General features: G+C 39.6%; 3 protein-coding genes across 3 annotated transcripts in view; all 3 read right to left on the bottom strand.

The window, feature by feature from the left end:
* ZDHHC21 (zinc finger DHHC-type palmitoyltransferase 21) overlaps positions 1–9,123 on the bottom strand; it is a 71,419-nt gene extending 62,296 nt beyond the window's left edge. Inside the window, exon 1 of the mRNA XM_057548008.1 lies at positions 8,889–9,123. The gene's annotated coding sequence lies outside the window, so the exon portion shown is untranslated. The remainder of the gene's footprint in view (positions 1–8,888) is intronic.
* Positions 1,641–25,354, bottom strand: CER1 (cerberus 1, DAN family BMP antagonist). Its single transcript, XM_007176770.3, has 4 exons — positions 24,802–25,354; positions 20,145–22,938; positions 14,845–15,012; positions 1,641–1,704 (listed from the first exon to the last, which is right to left on the bottom strand). The coding sequence occupies exons 1-2, from the start codon at positions 25,306–25,308 to the stop codon at positions 22,624–22,626; spliced, it is 822 nt and encodes a 273-aa protein (XP_007176832.1). The 5' UTR covers positions 25,309–25,354; the 3' UTR covers positions 1,641–1,704; positions 14,845–15,012; positions 20,145–22,623.
* FREM1 (FRAS1 related extracellular matrix 1) overlaps positions 25,103–27,629 on the bottom strand; it is a 226,594-nt gene continuing 224,067 nt past the window's right edge. Inside the window, exon 38 of the transcript XR_009008576.1 lies at positions 25,103–25,202. The gene's annotated coding sequence lies outside the window, so the exon portion shown is untranslated. The remainder of the gene's footprint in view (positions 25,203–27,629) is intronic.

The following is a 27,629-nucleotide window of genomic DNA, read 5'->3' as shown; positions in this document are numbered from 1 at the left end:
GTGGTTAATCATTACTGATTAGGAAAATGTGAAATCACTAGGTATATTTTTTACCCTTCGTACTGACAAAATTCTAGAAAGACAGGTGACACCCAATGTTGAAAGGGCACAGAGAAAAGGACAATCTCATCCATTGCTGATATGCATGTAAACTGATAAAATCATCTTTGGAGGGCAATTTGGCAGTGTCTATTAAAATGTCAAACTTTTTGACCCAGCAGTTTTACATCTAGTAACATCTACAGAAGTATTCATTAGAGTGAACAGGTATATATACGTACAAGGATGTTCTATACAGCACTATTTGTGATCACAAAAATACGACACAACCTAAATGCCCTTGTAGAGGGAAGGCAATGGTCATGTACTATAAATTATAATACATCCAGAGTGTAGACTATTTCCAAGCTACTGCAATTTTTAAAGAAGAAAAAAAGGAAGTAGATCTAGATTTGCATACGGCTACCCACGCATAGTGTTGAGTGAAAAGAGGCAAATTATATAGGCAAAATCTATGGTGGGGGGAACTATCCTAACAGTAGCTTCCTGGAGGGAGGGGAGGATAAAGACAAACTAGGAAAAAGCATAAGGGAACTTTCTGGGGTGCTGATAAAGATCTCTATCTTAACAGGAGTTTGAGATACACAGGTCATACATTTGTTGAAACTAGGCAATACACAAGATTGGTGCATTTCATGGTATGTAAATTCACCTTTAAAAAACCCTTTAAACCAATAATGAACTCTATCTAGTTAATGATATGGATGCTGTATTATTGGGGAGAGGGGGAAGGAAGTATACTGATGTCTGCAATTTACTTTCAAATGGATCTCCCCAAAAAATGGACTGATGTGAGGACACAGAGATGGATGAGTATGTGATATAGTTCAGTAAAATACTAGTTGTAGAATCTAGGTGATAGGTATTCAGATGTACGTTGTATAACATGATTCTTTTTTTGTTAGAAAAAATAGATGTATAAGTAATTTCTGTATGGGTGGAAGAAAACACATCTACCAAACTGTTAACAGTGGTTACCACTGGGCTGAGGAAGGAAAGAGTAGTGAGAAGGAATGCTGTCACATTTTATATACATATTTATGTGTTCATGTAAGTTTATTAATAGACATATGTACTTCTAAATTCTTCTCGACCAACTGAAAAATAAAGATAGCCAATGAGGTGTGATTCGACATTACAACCTCACAAACAAAATTTTTACTTTTAGCCTCTCTTTATCACTATGTATTATCCATATATGAAATGCTTTTAAAATTAATATCTTTAAAAATGCAGCACAGAAGCATCAGCTGTAAAGCCATATAAGACTTATAATTCAGGAGGATGTTTCTGAAACTTGTATTATTTACAGATTTTTTTTCTCTATGGAGAAAGCCTTATTTAAGAAAATGTGGAGTTAAAATTTAATATGAAAAATTTTATATAAACATAAAGTAACTATCTTTTTTTTGCAAATGAAAGATTGTTAAATTCATCTAAACATAACACTTTATGGATACTACGCTGCACAATTCAGAAACATATTCCCATTAAAATTAAATGCACTTACCACCTGCAAATTCACTGAGATGTGTTGTAATTGTTCTGGTACTTGCATTTAGAGGTTTTATCTTGATTCATTCTTTTTTTTTTATTACATCCCAACAAATGGATCTCTCCTCAAGAGCAGTTCTCCGTGTGAATCTATTAATGGTTTAACAAATAATATCTCACAACAAAGATAAAAATTGTAAGCAACTAAATATTCTAACCGTAAAAATGTCAATTACGAAAAAAAGTTTAAATTTAGAAATAAAGTGATTTAACTCCACTTAATTCTATGCTTTCATATCTAATCCAGCCAGCCCCCCAAAATCTTTATATGATTACCATTATACATGAACGTTCTCTCTTTTGAAACCACCCGGTTCCCATAAAATCAAATTAGTATTACATGTCCAGCATTTGGGCTTCATCAAACTTACTGACCGCAAATCACAAAATGACAATAAATTCTGAGGTCACTGATGTGACAAAATCCAATGTAATATCTATCAAGATATTAGGCCTGGACTACCTAATCACAATTGATAAACATAAAATAAAGAGTTTAAAATAGAAGCACATATTAGTTTAACTGCTTTAAGGAAAAAAGTTATCCTCCTATAATGAAACCATTAAGAGAATCAACCATTAAAGTTAGTTTCTACAGTTCAGGCTTAAACAATAATACTGTAAAGAGTTCTAAAAAACATATACTGATTCAGTATTTCACTAATTCAATCACTATCTATATTACTACGCCTTGGCACTGGTATAGATAAAAAAGAGACCATCCTTATTCTCAATAGAAACAAACTAGTAAACAGACATGATCAATACCAAGTAAGACAAAGTAAGACAGAGGGCAAGGGGACAATAATGCTTCTCATACAGGAAGGGTGTTGGTTCATGGAACTTTTCAGTTATGTAAATATTTGTGTGTACGAGGTTGCAATAAAAAATTTATTTCTTTCGGTAAGTTACCATCAGGAAAAGATTTCTGGAGAGAACAAAACCTGTGGATGAAGAATGGAGGCTCTTAATGAACAAGAGAGCAGAGTACGCAAAGGTATAAGGGCAGGCAAAGAAAATCTAAGTAAACTCAAATGACTAGAGTCATCGCATATGGAAGAATGGGATAAAACGCGTTTAACCTTTCGACCACAAGCATCTTTAAGAAATATAGTTCAGGACATCTGGTAATATATACACAGAAATATATGAGATATGTGAGTATGTATTTCACATATATAAAATATATAACTGAAAAAGTTTAATGAAGTGATATTCACCCTGACTATATGTGATGTACTCTGATACTGTACTATTTTATTATATTTCACTTTAATAAAAATATATAATGCTGGTCACAACCTACTAGACTGATTTCATGACCTACAAGAAGAGAGTGATCTAAGAATAAAAAAACACTGTTAAACCATGCTAATGACTTTGGACTTCACCCTGAAGACAGTAGTTTGGAAAGTACTGAAGGATTAAAGGCAGAAGAATGCCATGAGGAAATGTGCATTTTGGAAAGAAGAGCAACACTTTGAAGAATGAACTTGGGTGGATGAATAAAGCTCCAAGACTGACTATATGAAATAAGCTAGGCTTACTGGTTACTCAGGTGAGAAATGAGGGCACATGGTAAGTACCCCAAAAGCAGTAACTTCTAAAGGAAGTGGGGAGGGGAGGGGGGTGAGGAAGGAACACTTAAGACAGGAGGTATGCTGGTAAAGGGCAGAATAAGAACCTAATGAGTAAAACTGATAGGACGTGGTAATCAATCATGCAAAGGGCAGATGCTAGGATGATTCCCAAGTTTTTGGCTTAGGGTCTAGGTGAATGGTGGTACCATTCTCCAAGAAAGGAAATAAAGGACAAGTTGTGAGTTTGCTATGCATACTGCTTACCATGGCAATAGGAATCTATTACATACTGAGGATGTGGAAAAAAAATCAAAATCATTATCATTACATTTCCATTTCCCTTACAGACTTTTTTTTAAACTGTACTTTCTCCCAGGGTCACTTTTTCTATGGTCCATGATTGTTAGATTGTGAAATATAACTTGTTTATACTCTAACTTTCTAAGCTAATTTAAAGTGGTCTCTTTGGCTGCACATTTGATTCTTAGAGACAAAATACAGAATGATTTAGTAAAGGAGCTGCTACTCTAGTGGCAGTGAATGAATTCGTCTTCCTCTAGAAAAGATCTCAAGCAGAATTAAGTGTGGTACAATGAAGTGCTCTGAAACATGGCCAAAGTCAGTAATTCTGCTGAGGCTATGACTCTAGGGCGGCTTCTTACTGTTGCAGCAAAACAGCAGTTTCCATCAGTAACATTAGGTAACAGCACAAGCCAACCATCCCTGAGTCAAACCCTAGTCACTCACTGGCTTAAAATCAAGGAAAATATCCTACTTTACATTTACAGTTATCAGAACTACATCACAGCCATAGCACCCAAAATGAGATGAACATTTTATCTAGTTCAGCATCGTCATCACTGTGGAATCAAATCTCACCCACGTGATATAAAAGCAATTCTAGTCTTAAAAACCCAAGAAATTTTGTGATAACAAAGAATATCTCAAAGTTCTATAACTACAAAATGTTGTTAAGTATTTTTAACATTGCTACGTCTGAGACTGCAATCGACAATTTACAGGGCAAACAACAACAAAAATATCCCCCCCCAGGGTCAAAACAAAATGGTTAATATACAAATATATAAAATTTAAACCTTATAACTGCAGCTTAAAATGAATCTTACATATTTATGCAGCTATTTAATTTCTGATTTTATCAACTCTGAAAAATTGGTCAAGTAATTCTACCTAAAATATCCAGATATAGCTGTCTTTAATAATTAGCCAAAGAGGTAATCCAATTTTTAAAACATCAGAGGTATTCAGTTTATTTCAATAGAGTAGGAAATTAATCTCATACAGACATTTAAGAGAGCCACATTCAAATTATGAAACAGCCTCTTATTAGCTCTCCAAACTTCAGTTTCTTTTCAAGCTTCAGTTTAACCATCTCTAAAATGGTAATAAAAATATCAACACATAAGGTGGTTGTCATACTTAAAAGAGAAATTGCCTGGCAAATGATAAACACCTCCAACAATGGCAACTTTAAAGGGGCGTTTGTGGGGGTGGAGGACAGGGAGCACTAAAGATGAGTTGTACATCTAGTCTTACAAACTCCAGGATGAAACAGTGTTTCTGGGTCACCATCATTAAATACAATTTAACTATACCCAGCTGCCTACCTTCTCTAACACTGAAGTCTGAGAACTACTTGTCAGAGACGAGAAACCTCAGATAGTACAGTACACAGCCTTTTCCCTCGCATCACACTATAAGCATGTAGGGAGGTTGTATTTCCACAAGGCTGGCGTGAGGTCTCTTCAAGCAGAAAACCAAAAAGAGAGATCTTATCTAAAATAGTGACTGAACTAAAGCCTGTAAACTAAATCTCTTTCCGGTAAAAGTGGAAGGACTGGGAAATTAAGCAATGAAGCATGGCAGAAAATCAGGACATGATTTCAAAAGCTAAGGAAGAATGCAGAATTAAAGTAGGGAATTCTGACCCAACTGCTGAGTTCTCCAGGAAGACTCTGTTAAAATGTGGGTAGACAAAGTGTCAAAGCATATCAAACCTGTACCATCAATGGTTTCAAGAATCCACTTCCTAGAACAAGTCTTTAAATCACTATGTTCTGGGCAGAACTGAACATAAGCTGTTGCTCTTCTGTGCACCCGCCTCGTGAGTGAAAAAAATGTAAATTAATACCTTTATTAAAAGTATTGCACTACAACGACACACTTCTTCAGAATCTCCCAACAAAAAGCAAAAATAACTGGGAAGGTGTGTGATGATATGAATTAAAGACTACCAAATACTGTTTCAATCAGTACAAAATGTCTAGGCAGGACTCTTCATTTAGGAAGGTATGGGTGTGGGAAAAAGGACAGGACAGGCAAGGGAAGAACTGGAGTTAAATGCAGGGTAGGAACAGAAGGCACAGGTAACCTTTGCTCCAAAAATAGCACAAGGAAAAAACTTCAGCTACAGTGAAAGCCAGAAATTAGGCTCTGGCACTTCCTGGGTGTGAATCAGACATGTTCTTCCATGAGGAAAGGCAAGCCAGCTACTTACCTCTATCTAGTACCCACTGCACCAAGAACAGATTGAAAAAAAAAGCAAACAAACCAAAAGGCTAAATTAGATTTCCTTCACACCAGGCTTTACCAGAGCAGACATGATTTAAAACCAATAACACTAAAAGAAAAAAAAATCTCTCCTTGCTTGCTGAAGTTGAAAATCCTGCAGCAGGTAAAAAAGTTATTCATTCCATAATTACAGATAAAAGGCTTAAAATCAGAAGCCTGGTTGAGATCACAGTGGAGCACATTAAGTTAAAATTGAATGAATCAGTGAGTAGTAAAATACTAATTTTTACCTAACTTGCCCTTTTGTGGAAGTGGCAGCAACAGATAGATGAAGAGAGCAGAAACCTATTCAGTCTCTTAAATGGATCAAGTCAATCTACCTGAGAGGAAAAGCACAGGGAAAGAGGAGGGCAAAAAGGCAGAAGACAAACTTTGAAAATACCACATTTTTTCCCATGGTACATCAAAAGAGGGAAATAAGTAAATAATCTACCATCACTTTAAGATATTTTGGGGAAGGTAGCTACCATGGAGAGCAGTGCTATTTCACGTCTATTAAGATATGCTTTTTAAACTAGGCTAATAGCTCAATTTACCAAAGATTCTTAACCAAAAAAATCACTATTCTGAGAGTGGCATGGACATATATACACTACCAAATGTAAAATAGATAGCTAGTGGGAAGCAGCCGCAGAGCACAGGGAGATCAGCTCAGTGCTTTGTGACCACCTAGAGGGGTGGGATAGGGAGGGTGGGAGGCAGACCCAAGAGGGAGGAGATATGGGGATATACGTGTATGTATAGCTGATTTCACTTTGTTATAAAGAAGAAACTAACACACCATTGTAAAGCAATTATACTCCAATAAAGAAAAAAAAAATCACTACTCTGATAATAAGCAAGACTGGTGTTTTTCCATTTTTCTTCATGTCATTCACCTATATTTTTTACTGATTCAAATCAAAACATTTTCAACTTTAATAAGAGGTATTAATTCATTGATTATTCTACTACATGCTACGATGCCGTTTATATTTAGTGCATTTGAAAAGTTGAAACTGAGCCCTAATGTTTTACTAAAATAATATAAAATGTCTTCATTCCTTAATATAAAAGTAAAACTGAGCTTAGGGAACAACTTCCTGGTAATAAAAATAGCTTTTCCTCCGCCTTCCCTGTTATGCCTGGTAGTACTGATAACGCCACTATGTAGCCTCCTACACTGAAAAAGATTTTATTGACTCACATTCAATTACAATTCCTGAAAAAAAGCTCCATGGAGACATTACTAGACTTCTAAATTCATTTCTTCACTAATACACGACATTATTTTATCCATGTGCTTTTCCACAGGTTCTGAATCAGTCTCTATGAATTAGAGAAATCAGGCAGTGAGTAAATAAGAAGTAAAAAATTTTATGATTCACTGGTTACTTCTTTAGAACATACCTGTTAAGCTGATGGTTACATTTTTAAATGCTTAAATTTCTTTTTATTAAGTAAAACACCCCAGAGATAGGCAATGTGACACCGTTTTATTTAAAATATGCTCTAGTTCATTTACTCCAACTAAGGCTTCGAAAGTACGTTAAATTTAACAGAAGTCACAACAGTTTGAAGGGACTTAATATAATCCTATTGTTTTACCTCCAAAATGAGGAATTCTGGAATAGTACTACACCAAATATTATTCTAAAAGTATGGAATTATACATTTTTTGGTTATATTTTGATATAATTTTACTAATACTTCTTCAGGTAAATGTTTTAAAAGTAACTTTAACATGTTAAAGGGTCTTAAATTATTTACAAACTTAGCATATGCCAAGTAAGGATGGGAAAGCTAAAATAAGCCTTAAAGAATTTATCCTGACTTCCCGGTTGTATAGATGAAAAATGGCATGGGTCACTGACCTACCCATGACCCCACAGCTAAAGAGTGACAGCAATGGAACTAAAATCTAGTTTTCTTTCCACGACACCAAATCATTTGGTTCCTTCTTTCCAACTGATTTCTCATCTCTTCAAAAATCTTTTTTGCCATGACAACTTAGCACACCTACGGCAAAATAAAGCATCTCTCTGGATTTTATTTTTAAAATAAATAAAATCTAAAGAGTTGGAAGGATTTAACAAGATATTACACCAAAAGCCTTTTAGTCCAGGAATGGCATATACTAAGCAATCATCAGATGATAATTACTATTACTTTTTACTACAAGGAAGGCAGTTAATTTTTTAAAGTACACATATTAGGCCTTGGATCCATTTGACAAATATTTAACCTGCGTGCTTAACTATCGTTAGTCGTCATGATTTTATACTGTAACTTTACACTATGATTTATGACCCGCTCACAACGACCTTGATTTTTTTTTTCCTCTTGTACTTTTATAGACTGCTATATTGCAATATTTTCAAGTAATAAACTGGTCAGGTTCTCTTAGCCCTAGAGATACAGACATCCTCCACTGACTCACAAGGGATCTTAAAATACGCCCCAAATACAGCTTGAGAAAGACCACAACTTTAAATGGACTCTCCAGTTAAAATCTAGCGGTCTATTACAGTGAATGGTAACAAGTGCAAACTGCTGCCATCCATAAGCCATTTTCTTAAAACCACTCTTGAATCTGGGGGAGGGAGGCAGAAGGTCAGTAAAGGAGCAAACTATTTCTCCTCCTGCAAGTGTTCTGAAGCCTCACCCAGCGATCTGGAAATGAATGAAAGGCCGTGATGGCAAAGATAAATCCCAGACCCCTACGCAGGTCTCCGGGCGCGGGTACAGAGAGGGAAACTACAGTTCACACGCGAGAAACTCAGGGCACAGGGTTTTTTAAATTAAACACACACACACAAACACACACACACACACACGAAAAACTACCCCAAATCATCTTGACTGGAGCACGAACCCACCCACCACCAGTTATAGGAGGGGCAGTTGGCGGGCGGCTGCAGCTCTGGCTGAAGATGCTGGGAGAAAGGCCAGGCCCCAGGCGGGCAGGGCACGCAGAAGACCCGGGGTTCTGAGCGGGAGCGAGGGCAGGTGCGGGCAGGGAACAGGGCACGGAACACGGGCGCAGCCAGGGGCGGGCGGCCGGGCGCCGGGCTGCAGGGGCCGGGGGGCGGCCGTGGCGTTCTCGCGCCTGCACACACTCACCAGCGCGGGGGGCTCGCCTCTCCCCGCCGCTGTTCTCGCGGCCGCCGGCGGCTCTTCCCCCTCCACCTCCGCTTCTTCCCCCTCCGCCTCCTCCTCCTCCTCTAGTCCCGCCGCCGCCACCGCCCAAGCCGGGCTGCGCTCCCCTTCCGCTTCCGGGAGCCAGAGCGCCGGGGCCGGCGGGTTAGGTGTGCGCCGCCCGCGCGGTGGAGCGACCGGCTGTCTCCGCCGCCGCCGCCGCCGCCGCCGCCGCCGCCGCGGTCCCAGCTGGGCGCCTGGGAGCCGCGATGGGAGCCGCCGAGGGCCTAAAGACCAGAAATCGCGCCTCAAGCGCGCGGAGACGCGCCGCGGCAGCGTGCCCTGCCGGACAGCCATCACCCGAACACCCGTCCGTACCTGACGCACCTCGGCGCCGCCGCCCTCCCCGGCTGCCACCTTCCCAGCTCTGCCCACGCTCTCCTCTTCCTTCCACACCATTGTCCCCGCTCTCCTGAGTGACTGGAGAAGAGCCTTTCTTTGAGGATCGCATTTATCCTCCTCCCGTACTTCGGGAGGGATGCCCCACGGGCCTCTCTACCCCTAACGCGCTCTGGATGTCCTCTGGTACCTTGCTTCAAATTGCAGTCCCCAGCATCAGCATCCTCTGGGAACTTGTTAGAAATGCACCATTTCAGGCCTGCTGAATCAGTATCTGTATTTTAACAAGATCTACAAATGATTCCTACACGTGCACCTTAAAGATTGAAAAGCACTGGCCTCTAGTGAATGGTCTTGCCCACTTCAAGAGCCACAGTTGCCCAAGACATCCATGATTTTTTCCTATTCCTGTCGGCAACCAAAATCCATACTGAAACAAGCTTTACTTAGTGTTTCAGATGCCATCCAAAAGTTGCTGGCTTTCCCATCCCTGCAACCTAGAAAAAATAAATTGACTCTACACTGCAAATAATCCACCTCCCAATCTCAATTCGTATCTTCATCAAACATCAGAGATATGCTAAAACCTTCCCTCTCCCCCCTCACCTCAGCTGAACAATACTTTGGGAAGGTTAAAATGTTTGCAGTAACCTGGAACTAGAGCTTTGTGACTGCATGCCATGGGAGGAATAATGTGTGAATGGAAGAAATATTACCTGCTACATAAAATCCGAACTCTTTATAGAATGGCATTGAAAGCCATTCTCCACAAACTGGTCCCTACCTACCCCTCCAGTCTTACCTCTAACTAACTTGATTCTTCTGCCCATCCTAGAATGCCCTCCACCTTCTTCTGTGATGATCTTAATTCCATCTGGACTTGGGAGTCAGCTCAAATCCTGCCAGCCCAGAGTTCCCTCTCTCTCAATATCACACACACTGTAGCTTATTTTGGACTCTTATGTTACCTTGTATTACTAGGCAGTTTGAAACATGTTATGTCCTGGTTTCTGAATTAATTACCAGTACCTCGCAACCTTAAAATCCTACATCAGTGGTTATCAGCGTGTGGTTCCCACACCAGTCGCATCAGAATCACCTCAGAACTCATGAGAAATCCATATTCCCCAGCTCCACCCCAGATCTACTGGATCAGAAACTTTGGGGGTGAAGCCCAGCAATCTGTATTTTATCAGGCCTTTTAGATGATTCTAATGCATGCTCATTTTAAAATTACTGAGTTAAAATATTATCTGTTAATCCCAAAGGAACTCATTGGTAGGGGTTGATTTGACTATATGCAAGTTTTATTGCTTTTCAGATTGAGAACTAAGCTCCTTCAGTCATGAATAGCTAGGTTTGAAGGTGGTCACACTTGCTTTTGGAAGAATTATCATTGATTTTCATAATGCTTTTGCTGTAGTAGGAGTTTTATAACTGGGTTTGTTTGAAAAGAAAGAAGTAATAATGATAACTAGAAACTTTGAGGGAGAGGAAACATGGAGTTTTGCCCCCTAAACCCTGGTACTAAATAGCATATTCTTTTGCTCTCTCTTAGCATACCCTTGTGAGAGAGAATAAGCTGTGGCAAATGATCTCAACAGGTGCCAAAATGAGACTTAGTTGATGGGCATGTGAATGCACATGACTATTGGAAGTGTACATATTTTTCAAGCCTTTTTCTAATGCTAACCTGTTATTAGCCAAATCAGTTCCACAGAGAATTTTCTAAGAAAGGCATGGAAGGAGAGAAGTGTCAGGAAAAACATTCTCAAAATCATGAGTCTTTTTCTCATGGGCAGTACCATCAAGGACCTATCCCTTGCACTGAAGGTCAAGTCATAGTTCTATCATTCATGCTCAACATTGACTGTAGTGTCTTGCAACCCATATACTTAGACACCTGTGTTAAAGTGAGAGAATGGGAGGATATGGCATCATATAATCCTTTTGAGGAGCTTTTCTACTTAGTCTAAGGATGGAGAAAAGATATATGTCATGCATTACATTTTCCCTCCAGAATTTTAGTCTTCATGGTGCCTGTGACTGACTGAAATGTGATTATTAATCAAACTAATATTTATCTGGGAATAGAAAAAGTAGACGAGGACAAGTAGCATTGCTGCCACTGCCAATTTGGCTTCTCAACAAAGGCACAGTCAGGGCATTTATGTGGACAAACTCAGCCAATGACTGTGCTGCTGTGCCTTGACTGGGGAGGATAGAATTTTATTGCAATTTCCTAAAGTCAGTGAAAGTTCAGTCCAGAGTTTAATCAGTACTGGCAAATAGCCCTTGGCAGCTTTGGGTGGATAGCGTTCTCCACCTGCCCAGCTGGGTACCATGCCCTAAGCACCCACATTTGATGCACATTCATGATTTCTGGGTTGCTTGTAGTCCTCTCCCCCATCTGTTTGAGTGGCAGAGTGCCCATTCCACAACAGTCTAATATTCTAATAGTTATTCTTAACCTCTTTGGAGTTACACATCTCTTTGAGCATCTGCTGAAAGTTGTAGACCCTCTTCCCAACAAGTTACACAATTATATAACATGTACATACAGATGTATACATAAAGTTTCACAAGATACTTCACCTTCCCATGTCCCCAGAGCTGAAGTCATGAACTTCAGGTTAAGAACGTAGAGAGTTCTATGCTCCCCAGGACGTAGAGAGATGGTAAAATAACGCTTTTCCCCCCAAATATCAAGGATAACTCTAAAAAACACTGCATTCTTAGGAGACGGAAGAAAAGCAATGCTAACCAGAGGCATAAACAAAGTGCTATGGGAATGCTAAAGAAGCAGCTGGTAGTGTCAACAGGGTGATTCAGGAGTGGCTTCGTGGAGAAAGTTCTTGCATCAGATAAGTGAGAATAGGATTTTGATTGGGACAGAGGATGCCTCCAGGATGAGGGAAAGTGTAAGCAAAGGCATGGAATTGTAGAAGTACAAGGGTCTCTCTGATGTGGCTCAAATGTGAAACACATAGAAAGAGAGGAGCATGGAAAGGTAGAACAGAGCCAAATCATGGTGAGCTTCAAAGACAATGAGATTTCCAATGAGGAGCCATTAAGCTTTCGGAGTAGGGTAATAGACCTGCTCTAATCTGGAAAGACTATTTGTGAGGGCAGTGGCATCATCAAAAGGGAGAGTGGTGGGGCATTTGGAAAAGTTCTAAATATCCTAAATTGGAACCTATGAGTGAAACCACCTGGCTTTGCCTCAACTTTTTAAGGTTGCTTGATGTTTGCTCTAGAGTTTTCTATTAAGTTAAATCAAGATGAACCCAAATACTTACCATTGGTTAGGTGGGGAAATGTATTTCAGTGAGTTTAGAGTCTGGGATGCTGAAAGAGTTAAAATCTGTTTGGAATTGAAAGAGGGAAAACCAAATTGGACTGAAAAGAGAAAAAAGCCCTGCCACTAATCAGGCTGGGAGGACAGACACAGATGAAGGCAGCTGCAACGTTAATAGAAAACACCGTTTCTGCCAAGATCAAGCAGCAGTTCGAAATTACAATAACGACCCTCTCTTTGGGTGGTTACTGACCAGTGATGTCCCAGACCACGTGCTATTTTCATTTCTTACTAGGGATACCCAATTGCTCAGTCATCTTGACACCTTCACTTCATGACAACACCCAGTTCCTAGTTAATTGCCTCTTTTTCTAATCGTACCTCAAAACAACAACCAATGCAAAACTGGCCCCTGCTTCCCTTAGACCATCTTCAAAGTCCTTCAGTGAGAGCCCAGTTTACAAAAAGATGCCTACCTCTTCCTGCTTGTCTAGCGGAAGACAAGCAGAATGTGCCCTCCCTTTTTCCAAGGCAATAAATCTGCTTTTTTTCATGCTACAGACTTGTTCCCGGTAGTCTTTGGCTGAGTAAGTTTTAAGAACCCATTTGATAATGAAAGCTACCTGTTGTCAGGACTCAAAAGTCAAGGTTCTTCAGGAAAGAGGTCTCCCTTTCTGTGTCAGAGGCACAGCAAAGTAGCTGCCATTCTCAGTAATGAGACTCAGCAGTTTCACACGTGGACTCTTCCAACACGGGAGGAAGTGATGCTTTGGGCAGATCCCCCTGGCCCCTCATCCTTTAGAGAAATACGGATTGAGATAGAAGGTTTTTAAATGCTTTTTAAAACGATTTTTGTGAGTGGTATTTTCAGAAAACAGCTTATTCTAAGTAAATGGGATTAACAGAATTCCAAGACAGAAATAAAATGGTCTAGAAAGATGATGGCAAGTTCTGCCCTGATTCGATGCAGAGAACATATTAAAAATAGGGCAATTTTGATGATGCCGACCTCTTTGCATGACAGAGAAAGATTGAGTGAGATTTTCATCGAGAGATGTTAGTATAAAGAAAACAGCAAAAAGAGATGGAGAAAACCTCCAAGACAAGACCAGACCATAAAAACAGAGAAGAGGAAGACAAGTTAGAATTGGGAGCTTAAACAAAGTGAAGGGCAGGAGACCAGTAGAATCAAGAGTCCAAATAGGAGGATTTTCTTTGGTAGAGAAGAAACAGCTGCTTAATTCTGAAAGTCAGAGCAAAGAGGAGCCAGAGGGTGACCAAGTGGGAAATCTTGAAGGGGAGAGGAGGGAGGCTAAGAGTTAAAGTTCAATGGCTTCCATCTTTGTGCAGACACAGGAACAGGAGGTGCTGGGCTATCTGAAAGGGAAAGAAAATAGGGGAATGTTCAGCACTAGGAAAGGGGATGAAGAGACTAAAAGGGACAGCCCACGTGGCTCATGTGGAGATAATGTTGACTAGGGGGATAAAACAATTTCCGAGTCCTTCAAAGAAAACCCAGATGCCAGAGATAATAAAAATAGTACTTTCTGCTGTTCTGCATAAGAGTACTCATGGCTGTAAAACACTTTAGAGGATTAACTTTTGTTGGTTTCCACGTATACTAACTCAACAGACCTGCTTTGGATTCATGGAATCTACATCTAATATAGATGAAAAAAATTGAGGCCACGAGGCATTTCACCTTTTGACACCCTGCAGTGCCACAGCAGGAAGCTGTAGCTTTAGGTGGTAAAAAAAAAAAATGTAATTGACACGGGTGCACCACCACATAGAGATGCCTGGGAAAATTCCATAGGTAATGCAGGCTCCGAGTGTCACAGTGGAGAAGAGCATAAGGCAAGCAAATGTGTAATTGAGGAATTCAGTGCAAGCGATGGTGAAAGACTGATGAACTATTAGAATGCACTGACCACATCTTGGGTTTATTAAATACCTGTGCTGCTTTGGATAGCAATACCTGCCAAACTCAGAGACATGCACGCCACACACACACACACACACACACACTTCTGTTGATATCTTTGTTCTCTGCTCTCTTAGTCAAGGAGTAACTTTCACTGTAACTGCATTACAAAAACAAAAAGTCTGTCCCAAGCTGATACCTGTTCTAGCAAGTGACCCCCTTGTTCCCTTCACCTTTTCCTAGTCCACTTTTGCTCTTTGGGGAGAACCTGGAGATATGACCCTACAGAACCATGTAGGCAATAAGGAAATGGTGCCAACCTTAGGTTTAGAAAATCCTGAACCCAGGAATCGTCCTCGGGTCTGGATTTGTGAATACCAGCATTCTGAGAGACTTTTTCCTGAAGCCGTCTCATCATGGTTGTGCTGTCATTCATTACTTGCCACAGAAATCACCAACAGTCATCACTGAAATCTTCTACGGGCATGCTGTAAACATTAAAAGAGCATGTTAAAATTACACCGTGTGCAGCAGCAGCAGCTGATACTGTTTTACGGAGACGATATTAGCGAGCATGCAAAAGTATCACGCTACCACTCCCTCCATCCCTGTTCCTTACAGCTCCCCTGAAGCCTGACGCTGGACCACAATTGTAACTCTTTAATCACAGCAGAGAATCATTCAACATCATTTCCACGGAACCAATCTTATCCCTTAAACTAGGCTTATAGTTAATGATTGTAGATACCTTTTTGTACACTCACCACCCAACTTTCTATTTTAAACATAAGGGCAGGAGGATTTTCTTTGAAGTTTCCCAAGGCAGGAAACAACATTTCACCTTTCTTATAGTTCAAGCCAGTGTGCGGGAGTGCACCCTAGGAGTTGTATGACCTGTCTGGCTTCTCTTAGGCTTTGTGTCAAGTGGAATGGGTCTTCTGGCCAGCTGGGACATTGGTCTGTCCTGATTTGTGAAATCTACTCAGAGCTAACTCAAGACTTATTTGGGTTGTCTCACGAGTTCTGCTTGCTCCCCTGGGATCTCCTCCACTAGCCCACCATAAAGTCAGAAATTTCCACCTCTATACTTGAGAGAGTGAGCTAGATCCAGGAGACATCAGTTAAAATGCAAATAACTTGATAACATGTTGGAAATATTGCTAATTTCCTTAGGAGTGATAACAATATCATTATCTTTATTACATAGGAAAATATCCTCATTCTTGGGAGATGCATACTGGAGTATTAAGGGTGAAATGTCATGATATCTGTGATTTACTTTTGAATGGTTCAACAATATAAAAATATGTAGTGAGCACACATATATACACATTCATACAGAGAGATAAAGCAAATATGGCAAACAACAATTGTTGAAATAAGGTGGAGGCTATGAAGGTATTCTTGGATCTATTTTTTCCAACTTCTTGGTATGTTTGAAAATCTTCATTATGAAAAAGTGGAAAAAAATGCAGGCTCCCAAACATATCTCAGACCCAGTGAATCGGATGCCCTGGGTGTGAAACCAAAAACGCATTGCTTGTGAGCACCCAAAGTAAGTTTTAGGCACACTAAAATATGAGAGTTATTGAATTACAGTGCTAAATGCTAATGGAAGCATAGATGCAATAGGTATATGAGAAAAAGAGGAAATGATTTGGGGGAGAAAAATCAACTCAATTAAACACCTCTATTTCCTGTGGGCAAAAAAGTGCAATTCAGTTAACTGGGCGAGAGTAATGCTACTCATAAATTGCCTGAAAATGAAATTTAAAGAACTTAAAAGAGTTTTGGTGGAGAACAACAGGAGGATCAAGAAGGTCTGGGAGAACAGCATGATGTTCTTGTTCTAGAAGAAGTCTGAGCAAGTGTTCAGAATTCCTGTGACCAGAATTCTGCAGTGGCTCCCATCCACTCATTATCTGCCCTGGTGGCAAAATCACCGGTGGAGCTTTAAAAAATATATCGACTATTACCTGCTGTACCCAACCCCTACCTCCAACTATTAGAACAGAATTTCTGTATTTAAAATGCTCATGGATAATTCTAATACACAGCCAAGGTTAAGAAGTAGTTACCTGGACAATGAAACCCAAACTCTCTAGTCAGTAAATTCTGTCTCCTCCAGGACAGGAAGCTGTCAGAGCCATCTTGGTACCTCAGTGGGTCAGCCCAGTGCCTGACGCTTAATCCATTCTAAATAGATGTTAACTGGATGAATACAGTGATGAGCTACATAGATGAATGGACATGAATGAGGAGCCCTGGGCAATTGTAGATAATTTGAATATCCTAAGATCAAGGTGAGAGAGGGAAGGGAGCTCAAGGGTGAGGCAGAAAGGAGGAAAAGTAGACACCAAAGAAAATTCCACCTGCTTTGCCATTTTCCTTAGAGCTATGGCAGGACTCATGATCTCCTTTGCAGACGAACAGGAGAGTGAGGGACGCAAAGCCTCTTTTTTCGATCTCTGCACGTGGGGGAGCCCCTTCCATGGTAGGTTCACACTGTGTTCTCATGGTCCTGAAAAGCTCCAGGATATTATTTTTTTAACGCTCAAAGATTACTAAATCCCATGGATCCCAGGGCCCCTGATGGAGGCATCCTTTTAGTGTCTTACTTGAACTGCTCTAAGATGTAAAATCTGAGTATCCATTTAAATATTTATCTATTTCTTGCCTGAGGTTTGGGCAGGATGCAGGTTTCCTTTAGCAATGGAATTGTGACTTATAAAGAAGCATGTACTGGAAACTCTTGTTCTTTGTATATTGAACATAAATAGGTGTGTTTCCCTTAGCTGGTAGACAAGAGGAAGTTGTGATCATTTCCTTGAGAAACATTAACCCAAGTCCCCACCCAGAGATGGGTCATGGGTGATTGTATCTTTTGGATGAAAGGAGGAGGAACAAAACAAAATAGGAGAGAGGAAGGCAATAAAATGAAAATCTGAGCTCTCTCCCAGATATGTGGGTGGATAAGTGGGGCCTGGCTTTGGAAAACTAGTATTTCAGGAAAGTCCATTCCTTTGCTCAAGGTATTATTACTCACCCACGTCAACATTGCCAACTCCTGAATGTGAACAGTAGATTAAACAAGGTGAAGAGGACCCACGGACGTATACTTAAAACTTGTCCTCTGTTCCTGACATGGAAACGTGACTTTCTTGCGATTCAGGCAGAAGAGGTTTGTGCACATGATTTCCAAGCTTTCTTCCAGATCTTCTGGCCTCCATGCTTTCTCTCCATTCCAATTGACCAGCCCCACTGTTAAAATTTTTGGCTCATGGAAATCTTGTAGAAGCTGAGGAAAATTCTGGAGACCTCCCCTGAAGTATGTCCATATCCACAATATTTGTGCACACTTCAGGTGGGTCATGAGCCCCTCTGAAGTTACTGTTGTAAATCCTTACCATCTAATCTGCTCAAAAAACTCCCCATGGCCTACCAAATACATGCTTAAGACCTGTTGGCTGCCTTTCAAAGCGCCCCACGCTATGTACCCTACCTATCCTTTCAAGAGCATCTCCCAAAATTCATTTATTTAGCTTTACAGGTATTAAACATCTATTCCTTACAAAACATTAAAGTTATACATTGTAGGCATAGGTGTATGTTCATGTATACATGCAAATATATAAATCTCAAAATATATAAATACATAATACTATAATATATACAGAAATATATCTGATATATCTAATAATACACTACAATAATGTAATATATAAAATATAAAACATATTAGAAATGGAAGAATAACAAAGATGTATAATATACAGGACTTGCTCACTATTATTGCTTTATAAATTATATATATTACCTCTGCTACTATATTATAAGCTACAAGCTAGGGGGAAATGTGTTTTATCTATCTTTGGTTATCCGAGGGTCCTCAGAATAGTGTCATGTATAGAATAAATGATCAGTAAAAATTCAGAGAACACATAACATTCTTAATTAGGAATTAAATTGACAGGTTAAGGAGACTATGTACACCAATAGCTTCGATAAATTATCAAAGCTAAGTTAACCACCCTCTGTAGGGAATACTTTATGCCAACTTCCTAGAATAGAGATAAAATATATGGGAAAAAAACAGCTCTAAAAACTTTTGTAAAAACAAACCAGAATCGGGGGCTTCCCTGGTGGCGCAGTGGTTGAGAATCTGCCTGCTAATGCAGGGGACACGGGTTCGAGCCCTGGTCTGGGAAGATCCCACATGCCACGGAGCAGCTGGGCCCGTGAGCCACAACTACTGAGCCTGCGCGTCTGGAGCCTGTGCCCCGCAACGGGAGGGGCCGCGATAGTGAAAGGCCCGCGCACCGCGATGAAGAGCGGTCCCCGCACCGCGATGAAGAGTGGCCCCCACTTGCCGTAACCAGAGAAAGCCCTCGCACGAACCGAAGACCCAACACAGCCAAAAATAAATAAATAAATAAATAAAGTAGCTATAAAATTAAAAAAAAAAAAAAAAAAAAAAAAAACAAACCAGAATCCTATATGGATAGAAGAGTAACCATAGAGCAATTTATATAGACTATCATGCTTGTAATTAAAAACTCAGCTTTATTGTCACCCTTTCAGAAACTATTCAGTCTAAGGTAACTAATTTCTAGCACACTCCTCTATTTTCATTCTTTGCATATCACTTATAACCATCTGATAGTTTTCCTTTTCAGCTGATTGATTGATGAATTGATTGATTTTCAAATTGCTTGTCTCCTCCCACCAGAATGTGAGCTCTATAGGACCAGGGACCTTGTGTGACTTGTTTCCTTGCTATAGACACAACTATACACTTAGAGCTATATCTTGCACAAAGCTGGTGGACAAATAAATACCTGCCAAATTAAGGAACACATTCACAAAAATAATACTATGTATTATCTATGGATGTTTATGTACCTTTGCAAAAATATAAAAGGTATTGGAAGTGTAAACAAGAATCTTTGGGGGTGGGGTAAGTATTGCGCGGTCAGAGTCTTGGAGGATAGAACTCAGCACGATAGTTAAAGGAGACTTTACTTACATGAGAAATGGTTTATTTTGTTAAGAAAATAGACAAGAAGCAAGAGATGACAAACATTAACTATTCTGGTGGTGAGAATTTGAGTGTCTGTAATATTGCTTTTTGTACTTTTCTCTATCTTTTAAATTTCACAAAACAATTTTTTTTAAAGGTCTGAATAGAGAAGAGTGAATTTATCCTAGCTTTACAGGATCTAAAGCTCTCTGATGTGCTGTTACCTACACTTGACCATCATGGTAATTCTGAAGTAATTATTACCAGCCTTATTTTATACAGGGGGAAAATGAGACCAAGCTTGATAAGGGGGCTTGTCGATAGGGCAATGCTTGGCTGAGAACCTGACCTAGGGATGATTTCTCTTTCAAGAGATAACATCACTGCCCCATCAAACATGAGGGCTAGACCAGAGGTAAAAAAAAAATTAGCTTTGAGGCCAATAGGCAAGAGACCTAGAAGAGTTAAATCTAAATTGACGAACAACAAATAGGTAAATATTTTAATACAGATAGAAAATATGCCTCACATGATCTTAGGCAAGTTGCTTAAAATTTTAAGGCTTGTTTTCCTCTCCTATAAAATAGGGTATTTACTTACCTCATTTGATTCTTTTTGTTTTTTTTTTTGCACTGGGTCTTAGTTGTGGCTCGCGGGCTCCTTAGTTGTGGCTCGCTGGCTCCTTAGTTGCAGTACATGGGCTCCTTAGTTGCAGCAGGCAGGCTCCTTAGTTGCGGCTCCAGGGCTCCTTAGTTGTGGCTTGCCAGCTCCTTAGTTGTGGCATGAGAAGTCTTAGTTGCAGCATGCATGTGGGATCTAGTTCCCTGACCAGGGATCGAACCCAACCCCCTGCATTGGAAGCGTGGAGTCTTATCCACTGCCCCACCAGGGATGTCCCATTACCTCATTTGCTTCTTGTGAGCATTGTATAATTTATGTATTTAAGTATGACATAAATTATATAATATATATATAAAAGACCCAGCGTAGTATCTGGCACTTAATAGATTGTTCAGTATTTGTGTCTTTCCTCTCAGTTTCTTATGCTGCCATGTATTATGTTGAACAGTTAGAAATTGCCTTTCTTTTTTAATGAAAATCATTGAATATGGACAATTTTGTGAGGTTCATGCTGCTACTCTTTGAATGTGACCTCTGATAACAACCATCAGCTACCTCATCTTGAATTCACACATGAGGGAAGGGCAGAGCAGAGTTTGAATAAAACTGATGATTGTTTGGGGCTTGGGCTGGAGAGTCTATTTGCAAGGAAAGATAAAAGGGATTTGCAAGTGTGTGAGGAGGAGAAGGATAGTCCAATTGGCAGAGAAGGGTTTACATAATCAGGGTTAGGCAATTGCAAGCTAGACAGCTGCTCAATAGCTTTTGGCACCAAAATATATTGACCAGCTGGGATATCATTAATGCTTAACAGTTTTATCCTCATGACCATACCTTGGCCAATTAGGTTGTCTTTGACCACCGAAGGGTATGATATATTCTGATGTAAATGCCACATGTGTATCTGTGTAGCACGTATCCTGTTGCTTTGATGTGTTGTAGAATATACACTAAATATAAATGCATTCGCTTCTTCAGAACACAAGGTTAAATGGTGTGATTAAAGAGGAATAGAATTTAAATAGGCATTAATTTCTTTTAAAAAACAATTATTATTCTGAGAAATACTTTTTTTGTATATTCTGAAAGTAAAGGGATTCAAATAAAATTATTTTTAAGATGAATTTTTAAAGAATGAGTTTAGAAAAAGAAATACGGGTAAGGAAAGCCAGTTCTGCACATTTTTCATACAAATAAATACAGACAGGAGAAATGTAATGACTAAAAGACAGTGATTGAAGGACCTTAACAGAAAGCTGTTTGCTGTGTTAAAAGAAACACTTGGACCAGTGTCATTAGCCTATGAAGCCATTTCAGAAATGCTCTTACTAGGTAATTTCCCAATAGTGTCTTTAAATTATGGGACAGGCAAAACAAATAAGGACAAAATATAAGACAATTGAATGCCACAACATTTCCCAGAAGCTTCATACACTAAAATTTAATACGTTAAAATATTTGGAATATTTTCGGAATTTGCAACTGTGACATTGGCAAATAAAATTTGTAATACGGAGTTTTTATACAGTAGCAAAAACACATTCATTCAAACACAGAACCCTTACTAAACAACCTAATCCAAAATGCATGTGGATAAGGATTTCACCTGTGAATTGTTTTTTAAATTTTAAATCATTTGCAGTTTATTTAATTTGACATCTACTGGAATTCCTTGGTCACTTGCATTAGCATTTCTGGATTGACCTTTAAACCTGGTACTGGTCATATATTTTTCCTTCCCCATAATTTAAGTACTAGTTTGACTACTGATGATTGTTCCTTATCCCTATGTAAACCACTAAAAGTAACGTCAATGTTCCTTCTTCAAAGCTGGAGATCTGACATCAAGAATTTCATATGGGGAGTATCAAAAATAAGGAGGCAACCAAACAAGTTACTCCTTCTATCTATGGAACTACTTAATCATCTGATAGAAGTCAAATAAAACACGGCCTGAGGGCAAAGGCAGCTATAAGTATAGGGAATCCTTTCTACAAATACCATACAGATATGTATATATACATGCATATATACATATATGTATAAATATATACATATAGTTTTTTGCTAATGCTTTGACAAGCTATTAAAGAAACCCATTTTTATGGTCTAGTTTCTTTTCCTTCTTCAGATGGAAGGCTTTTACCAAAACTTGTAGACAATAGATCATGTAATATTAGTAGCGGAAAGGACCTTAGCAATCATCTAGTTCAAGTCCCTCCTTTATGGATGGAAAATGTAAGGGGGAGAAAGCTTCTGTAACTTGTTAACATCCTATAGCCAGTTAGCGGCAGAGTCAAGACCAGATCCCAAATGTGCACCGATAACTAGATGAATGCCATGACCTCTAAATCGTTCTTACTTTGTAAACCACATTTCTCTTAAAATATTACATACCCACTTAACATTTCAGACTGAATAATCAGCAATTTTGCTGATAATAGTGGGATGGCTTTTTTTATGTTGAAAGTCCTGGGATAAAGGGATCCTGGACGTGAAATTCTGCCTGAAAGCCAGCCTGTTCGGGGTGGCCATGCTGTTGCTCTGGCTTCACCTTGCACTGACACCCCTCCACCAGCATCACCAGCTTGACCACGGGGGCCAGGCCAGTGCAGTTGAGCTGCAAGTGCGTCGTGGTGAACTTGGCAGGCAGGCAGTGGGAGCAGAAGGTGTAGGGGTGCTGCGCAGCTTCAGGAAAACGAACAGACCCGCATTTTCCAAAGCAAAGGTTGTTCTGTACAACCACTTTCTCACAGTCTTCATGGGTGATAGTCTAAAAGGCAAACACATCTCCATTAAATTATCTTGAGTCATTTCTTTACCATACATGATGCCGAAGCTATAGACTGTAAGCGAGGATAACTTAGACTAAAATTTAAAAGTCTTTCCAGGGGCTTCCCTGGCAGTCCAGTGGTTAAGACTTCACACACCCAATACAGGGGACACAGGTTCGATCCCTGGTCAGGGAACTAAGATCCCACGTGCAGTGCAGCGGCCAAAAAAAAAAAAAAAGATTTAAAAATCTTTCCAATGTTGGATACAGTTTGCAATAATCAAGTGATGGTATCTTAAGAGCATGGAGCTACCTTAACTAAATTTTTTTATTGGATACATTAATAAATTAGCCTGTAGGAAATACCTAAGGTAATATGAAAATATTTTACTCTACACTTAAACGCAAAGCTCTAAGAAATTTTGTCTAATTGGGTGTTACCTGTCTGAAAATTCTAATGGCTAGCTTCTTATAAGTAATGTGCCTTGCCCTTCTACTCTTCACAGTGCATTGTGCAAAATAAATTCTCAATACATGTTTGTTCAGTTGCTCATAGAATAGATCAGAACATCCAGAGTTTAATTCTGTCCTATTTTACAGTGCTTATAGTACATTCAAATCTATTAAGTTGCATGGAGCAAAGTTGCAGCACCTGTCCCTCTAAATCATCATGCATGACATCATCTTTGCCTCTCCCATAACCCCATACACCTAGCTTTATGTGCCCTTCAAAATATATGAGCCAAACACCTTATTTTTAATTTAATTAGCGATAAATTCAAAATAAGAGTTCAAAGGAAATTTGATTGCCCAATTCTTAGGAGCAATTTTCTAATTATACATGGGCCAACAAAGCAGTCATTATTATTTGATCATTGACTTGTTGTTTCTACATATCCTTGTCTTTTCAGAATACTTAACTGCCTTGCACAGTCAATTACCTTATAATACTGCTTGCTTAATTGGGTAGCTTTACTGGACTGTAAAATTTTACTCTATCCTGCATTGCTTTTGGTTCAGTATCTTTGTGTTTAAGGACCCGATGCAATTTCTCAATTTTAATTTAACATTTGGAGTGTGGGTTTTGCCAGGACTGACTGGAGGCAGTAGATAGTAGAATGCTCCTTTGTCTTAATAGTGTGGAATCAATCATAATAGCTGCAAATCAGCCAACACAACATGAACTGGGAAACAGGCATTTCTAAGAGGAAGAAATGTGATTTCACATCAAGATTACTTTTTGAAAGCTTATGAGAAAATACGTTAAATTAAATCATTTTTGTGATAGTAATGCTAGAACTAACATGGCAACTTCTGCCTGACAACCTCAACATATTTTATAGACCTATGAAGTAGTTAGGTGTGAAATACGGGGGTTAAGACCATCCTGCATGCATGTTTGGGGAGGAATCCATTGTATCCCATCTTATCTACAGATGGAATCCACCTGCTCATCCATATCCTAATAGAGTGTAGAGATGTAGCTAGAGAGAAGTTCTAGTGATTGCTCTAAATTCCCAGTTTCCTAACTGGGGGTACAGTCAATGATCTCTCCAGATAAGACCACCCCGATGTAAAAATAAATAAATAAAACCCCATAAAACAAAGCTCTATGCCATCAGTATGAATTATTACTATTATTAGCAGTACCATCATACCATTCTTGTAGCGTTTCCAAGGTTGGAAGGAAATTTAGGGAGTATGATCGTACTTTGCCAAATCCACTGATGAAGGCCCAAGGACCAAATCTGGGAATGAGGTGAGACTCAGGCTCCTGGCACGTTCGTCCCCTACTTTCCACCCATCCCAGCTGTCCACCCCCTCCTGAAAACCTGGATCCCCTTCCCCACCCAGGACAAATACCTGGCTGAAGGGCACCGTCCTACAGGTCTCCCGATGCACTTCATGGCTTTTGATGGGCAGGATGATCCCCTGAGAAGCTGGACTCATTCTGAACATGAAATGGTGCCAGAATTTCTTGGCTTCTTCCCGAAGAGGAGATTTCTCCATTGGCATCCCATCCTCTGGTTGAGTGAGACCCTGGGTCCCAGGGAAGAACTGCTCACTGACTGAGCCCTGGGGTGGGTGCAGCTCTCTCTCAGGCTTCTTCCAGAATCTCCCAAACCTGGACAGCATCTTTTCTCTCTGCCTCTGACCTTCCCCTGCAGCGCTGGCACCTATTAGGTGTGGCACTGCCACAAACAGATCTGGCTTCTCCTCAGCTTCCTCATGGTTGCCCAAGGAGAGCTCTCTGCGATGCCTTTCTAGGAGCAAGAGAGAAACAGAATTCTGACTCTGGCGGCCATCCCCGTGCCTTGCAGCCTTCCCTAGAGGCAGAAGCAGCAGCAGCTGAAGAAAGGGAAGATGCATGCTGTCGGGGCCGAAGCTTCTTGCAGATTCACAGATGGTGAGGCCCCAAAAGACGTTCACTCTCTGCAGGACTGTGAACAGGGAGATGCTATATATAGATACCTGCCTTGTGGGATGGGAAGGCAGGTGGTCAGTAGCCAGGCAGAGTAAACACATTCCTTGTTTGCTTGAATTATGTAGTGCTAATGGTGTCCTGCCTTCATTTTGGTTTTGTGTATTTTAGAAGGCCTCAGTGAAAGCCGGGGACCCAGGGGGTAATTAGCTGACACTTTATCGTCTGAGATTTAAAGAGCAGTATTAGTGAAAACAACACATTCTTTGTCCCGGATTTCCCATCACTGTTGTTAGAAGGACCAGAGTCAGGTAACATTTGTGGTGCATCTGCTTTGTGCTGGGATAGAACAGACATGTTTTAAAGAGAGAAGTATATCAGATAAAAATTAGCGCATACATTTCGCCAAAGATCAGGCTGTTAGGCTCTACACACACACACACACACACACACACACACACACACACACACAGAAGCAGCCAAAGAAGTATATAAAAGTTGTAAGAAAGGGAAAGGAAAAAATAGAGGGATGTTAAGTTCGTTGAGCAGAGGACACTCCCTGTTACTGAGATGTGGTTAGGATTGTTGATTTTTGCATGGTAACAGTAAAGGGAGTATATTCTCCTTTTCCACACGTGGAGACTCACAATTCCAAGTAATCCCCTCACCTTAAGAAGCAAATACTTGGTGCTAAATTTCACAACTGGTCAATCATCAGATAAGCTTTTTCAATTGTTCACAAATTTCTCAACAGGATCCTAAGTAATAGACTGACAGCTCATTAGCCCTCACTGAGGATGGGGAAGTGTCTTTGCCTCAAGCCACCCTATTGACTTTTTTTTTTAAATTTCTCTAAACAAAGAGCCAGACTTGAGAACGTGGATTCTAAGAACCAGGTTTGATAGCTCTGGGCATGAAGCTGGCTGGTCCATTCTTTACCTTACAGAATCCACATCATCTTTATTCTGCAGTAATTGATGACCAGGTTAAATAAAGATGAAGGCAAACATGACTCTTCAGGGATCAAAGGAAAATTTGTTAGATGACTATCATTCAAAAATGTTATAAATCAGATGAGGGTATGAGAAAGGAACATATCCACAAAAATGGAACCCCAGAATTGAGTTCAATCTACCCTCTACACTAACTGAACAGTATTTCCATTGGGAATTGACTCAGTACTTGTTTGTATTTCTCCCCTTTTAATTTAATCACCATATTGTTTGCTTTCAGTAACACACATAAGCCTGGAACATGCCCCTCCCTTTTTTTCAGTACCGATTAATCTTTCTTTCCAAGAAGTGACCCATTCAAATACTTTTTTCAGACACTAATGTTCTTCTTAACAGTCAGGCATGATTTCTGTGAGACAAAGCGTCAAGTCCTTTTACCTACAATAATGAATTATTTTTAAATGAACCATCATTTTTCCAGAAATCTATCAGAAGAGATATATTTTACTTGTACCAAGTACCCATAGAACCTGTGCTAGTATTACTTAAGGTACAGTTGATTCATACTAAATGAACATTAGTATTTGCCATTTCTTTTAAAGTGTTTTTTAAAAATTGCCTGCTGTTTGAATTTCTTAATTTCCCTCAGCCATCCAATGCAATAGGCCTTTCAGAGCTAGCCACTCTAAATATAAATTACATAATTTATATTAGCTGACCACTTAATTATAAATATGGTGTGGGAGCTAACTATGATATGTTTCCTGATTCCTTTTAGACTTTACTTTTCTGTGCCTGAAGTTCCATCGCCATCAATCACAGTTTTTCCCCAGAATGAAGACTATTCTAGAAATTCTACTCGGGGTCTCAGGTTGCTTGTCTCTGAACATAAGGTACAATTCAGATAATTTCTTTTGAATTAAAATTTGTAGAAGACTCACTTTGTGGGCCAAGCATCATATTAGATACTAGAATATGATAGAAAATGATGAAAACTTACTTCCTGCCCTCAAGTAGTCTAGTGGTATCACACATTTTATAACTTTATTAAATTAGCTGTAGGGATGTCAGTTATGCATATTTATCCTTTCCTTAGTCCTAAACCCCTCTTCTTCTGATACTAATTTTGGTGTTTATAAATGTCATTTAAAAATTACTCATGAAGCATTTCCTTTTGCTGTTCTGTCATTCCTGTTGAGAAAATGTGCAAATATCTTGAAGGGTAAATCTAGCAAAGTAAAGCCTTCTGTGACGAGTACTATGGTACAGAAGTCTGTCTTCAACCCCTGCCTTTTACAGTTAAGGGCAGATGACAT

This window comes from Balaenoptera acutorostrata, chromosome 6 (genome assembly GCF_949987535.1).
Source record: "Balaenoptera acutorostrata chromosome 6, mBalAcu1.1, whole genome shotgun sequence".
In the NCBI taxonomy this organism is placed as follows: domain Eukaryota; kingdom Metazoa; phylum Chordata; class Mammalia; order Artiodactyla; family Balaenopteridae; genus Balaenoptera; species Balaenoptera acutorostrata.
Note: the sequence above shows the minus strand (reverse complement) of the source record. Positions and strands in the feature narration are given on the sequence as shown.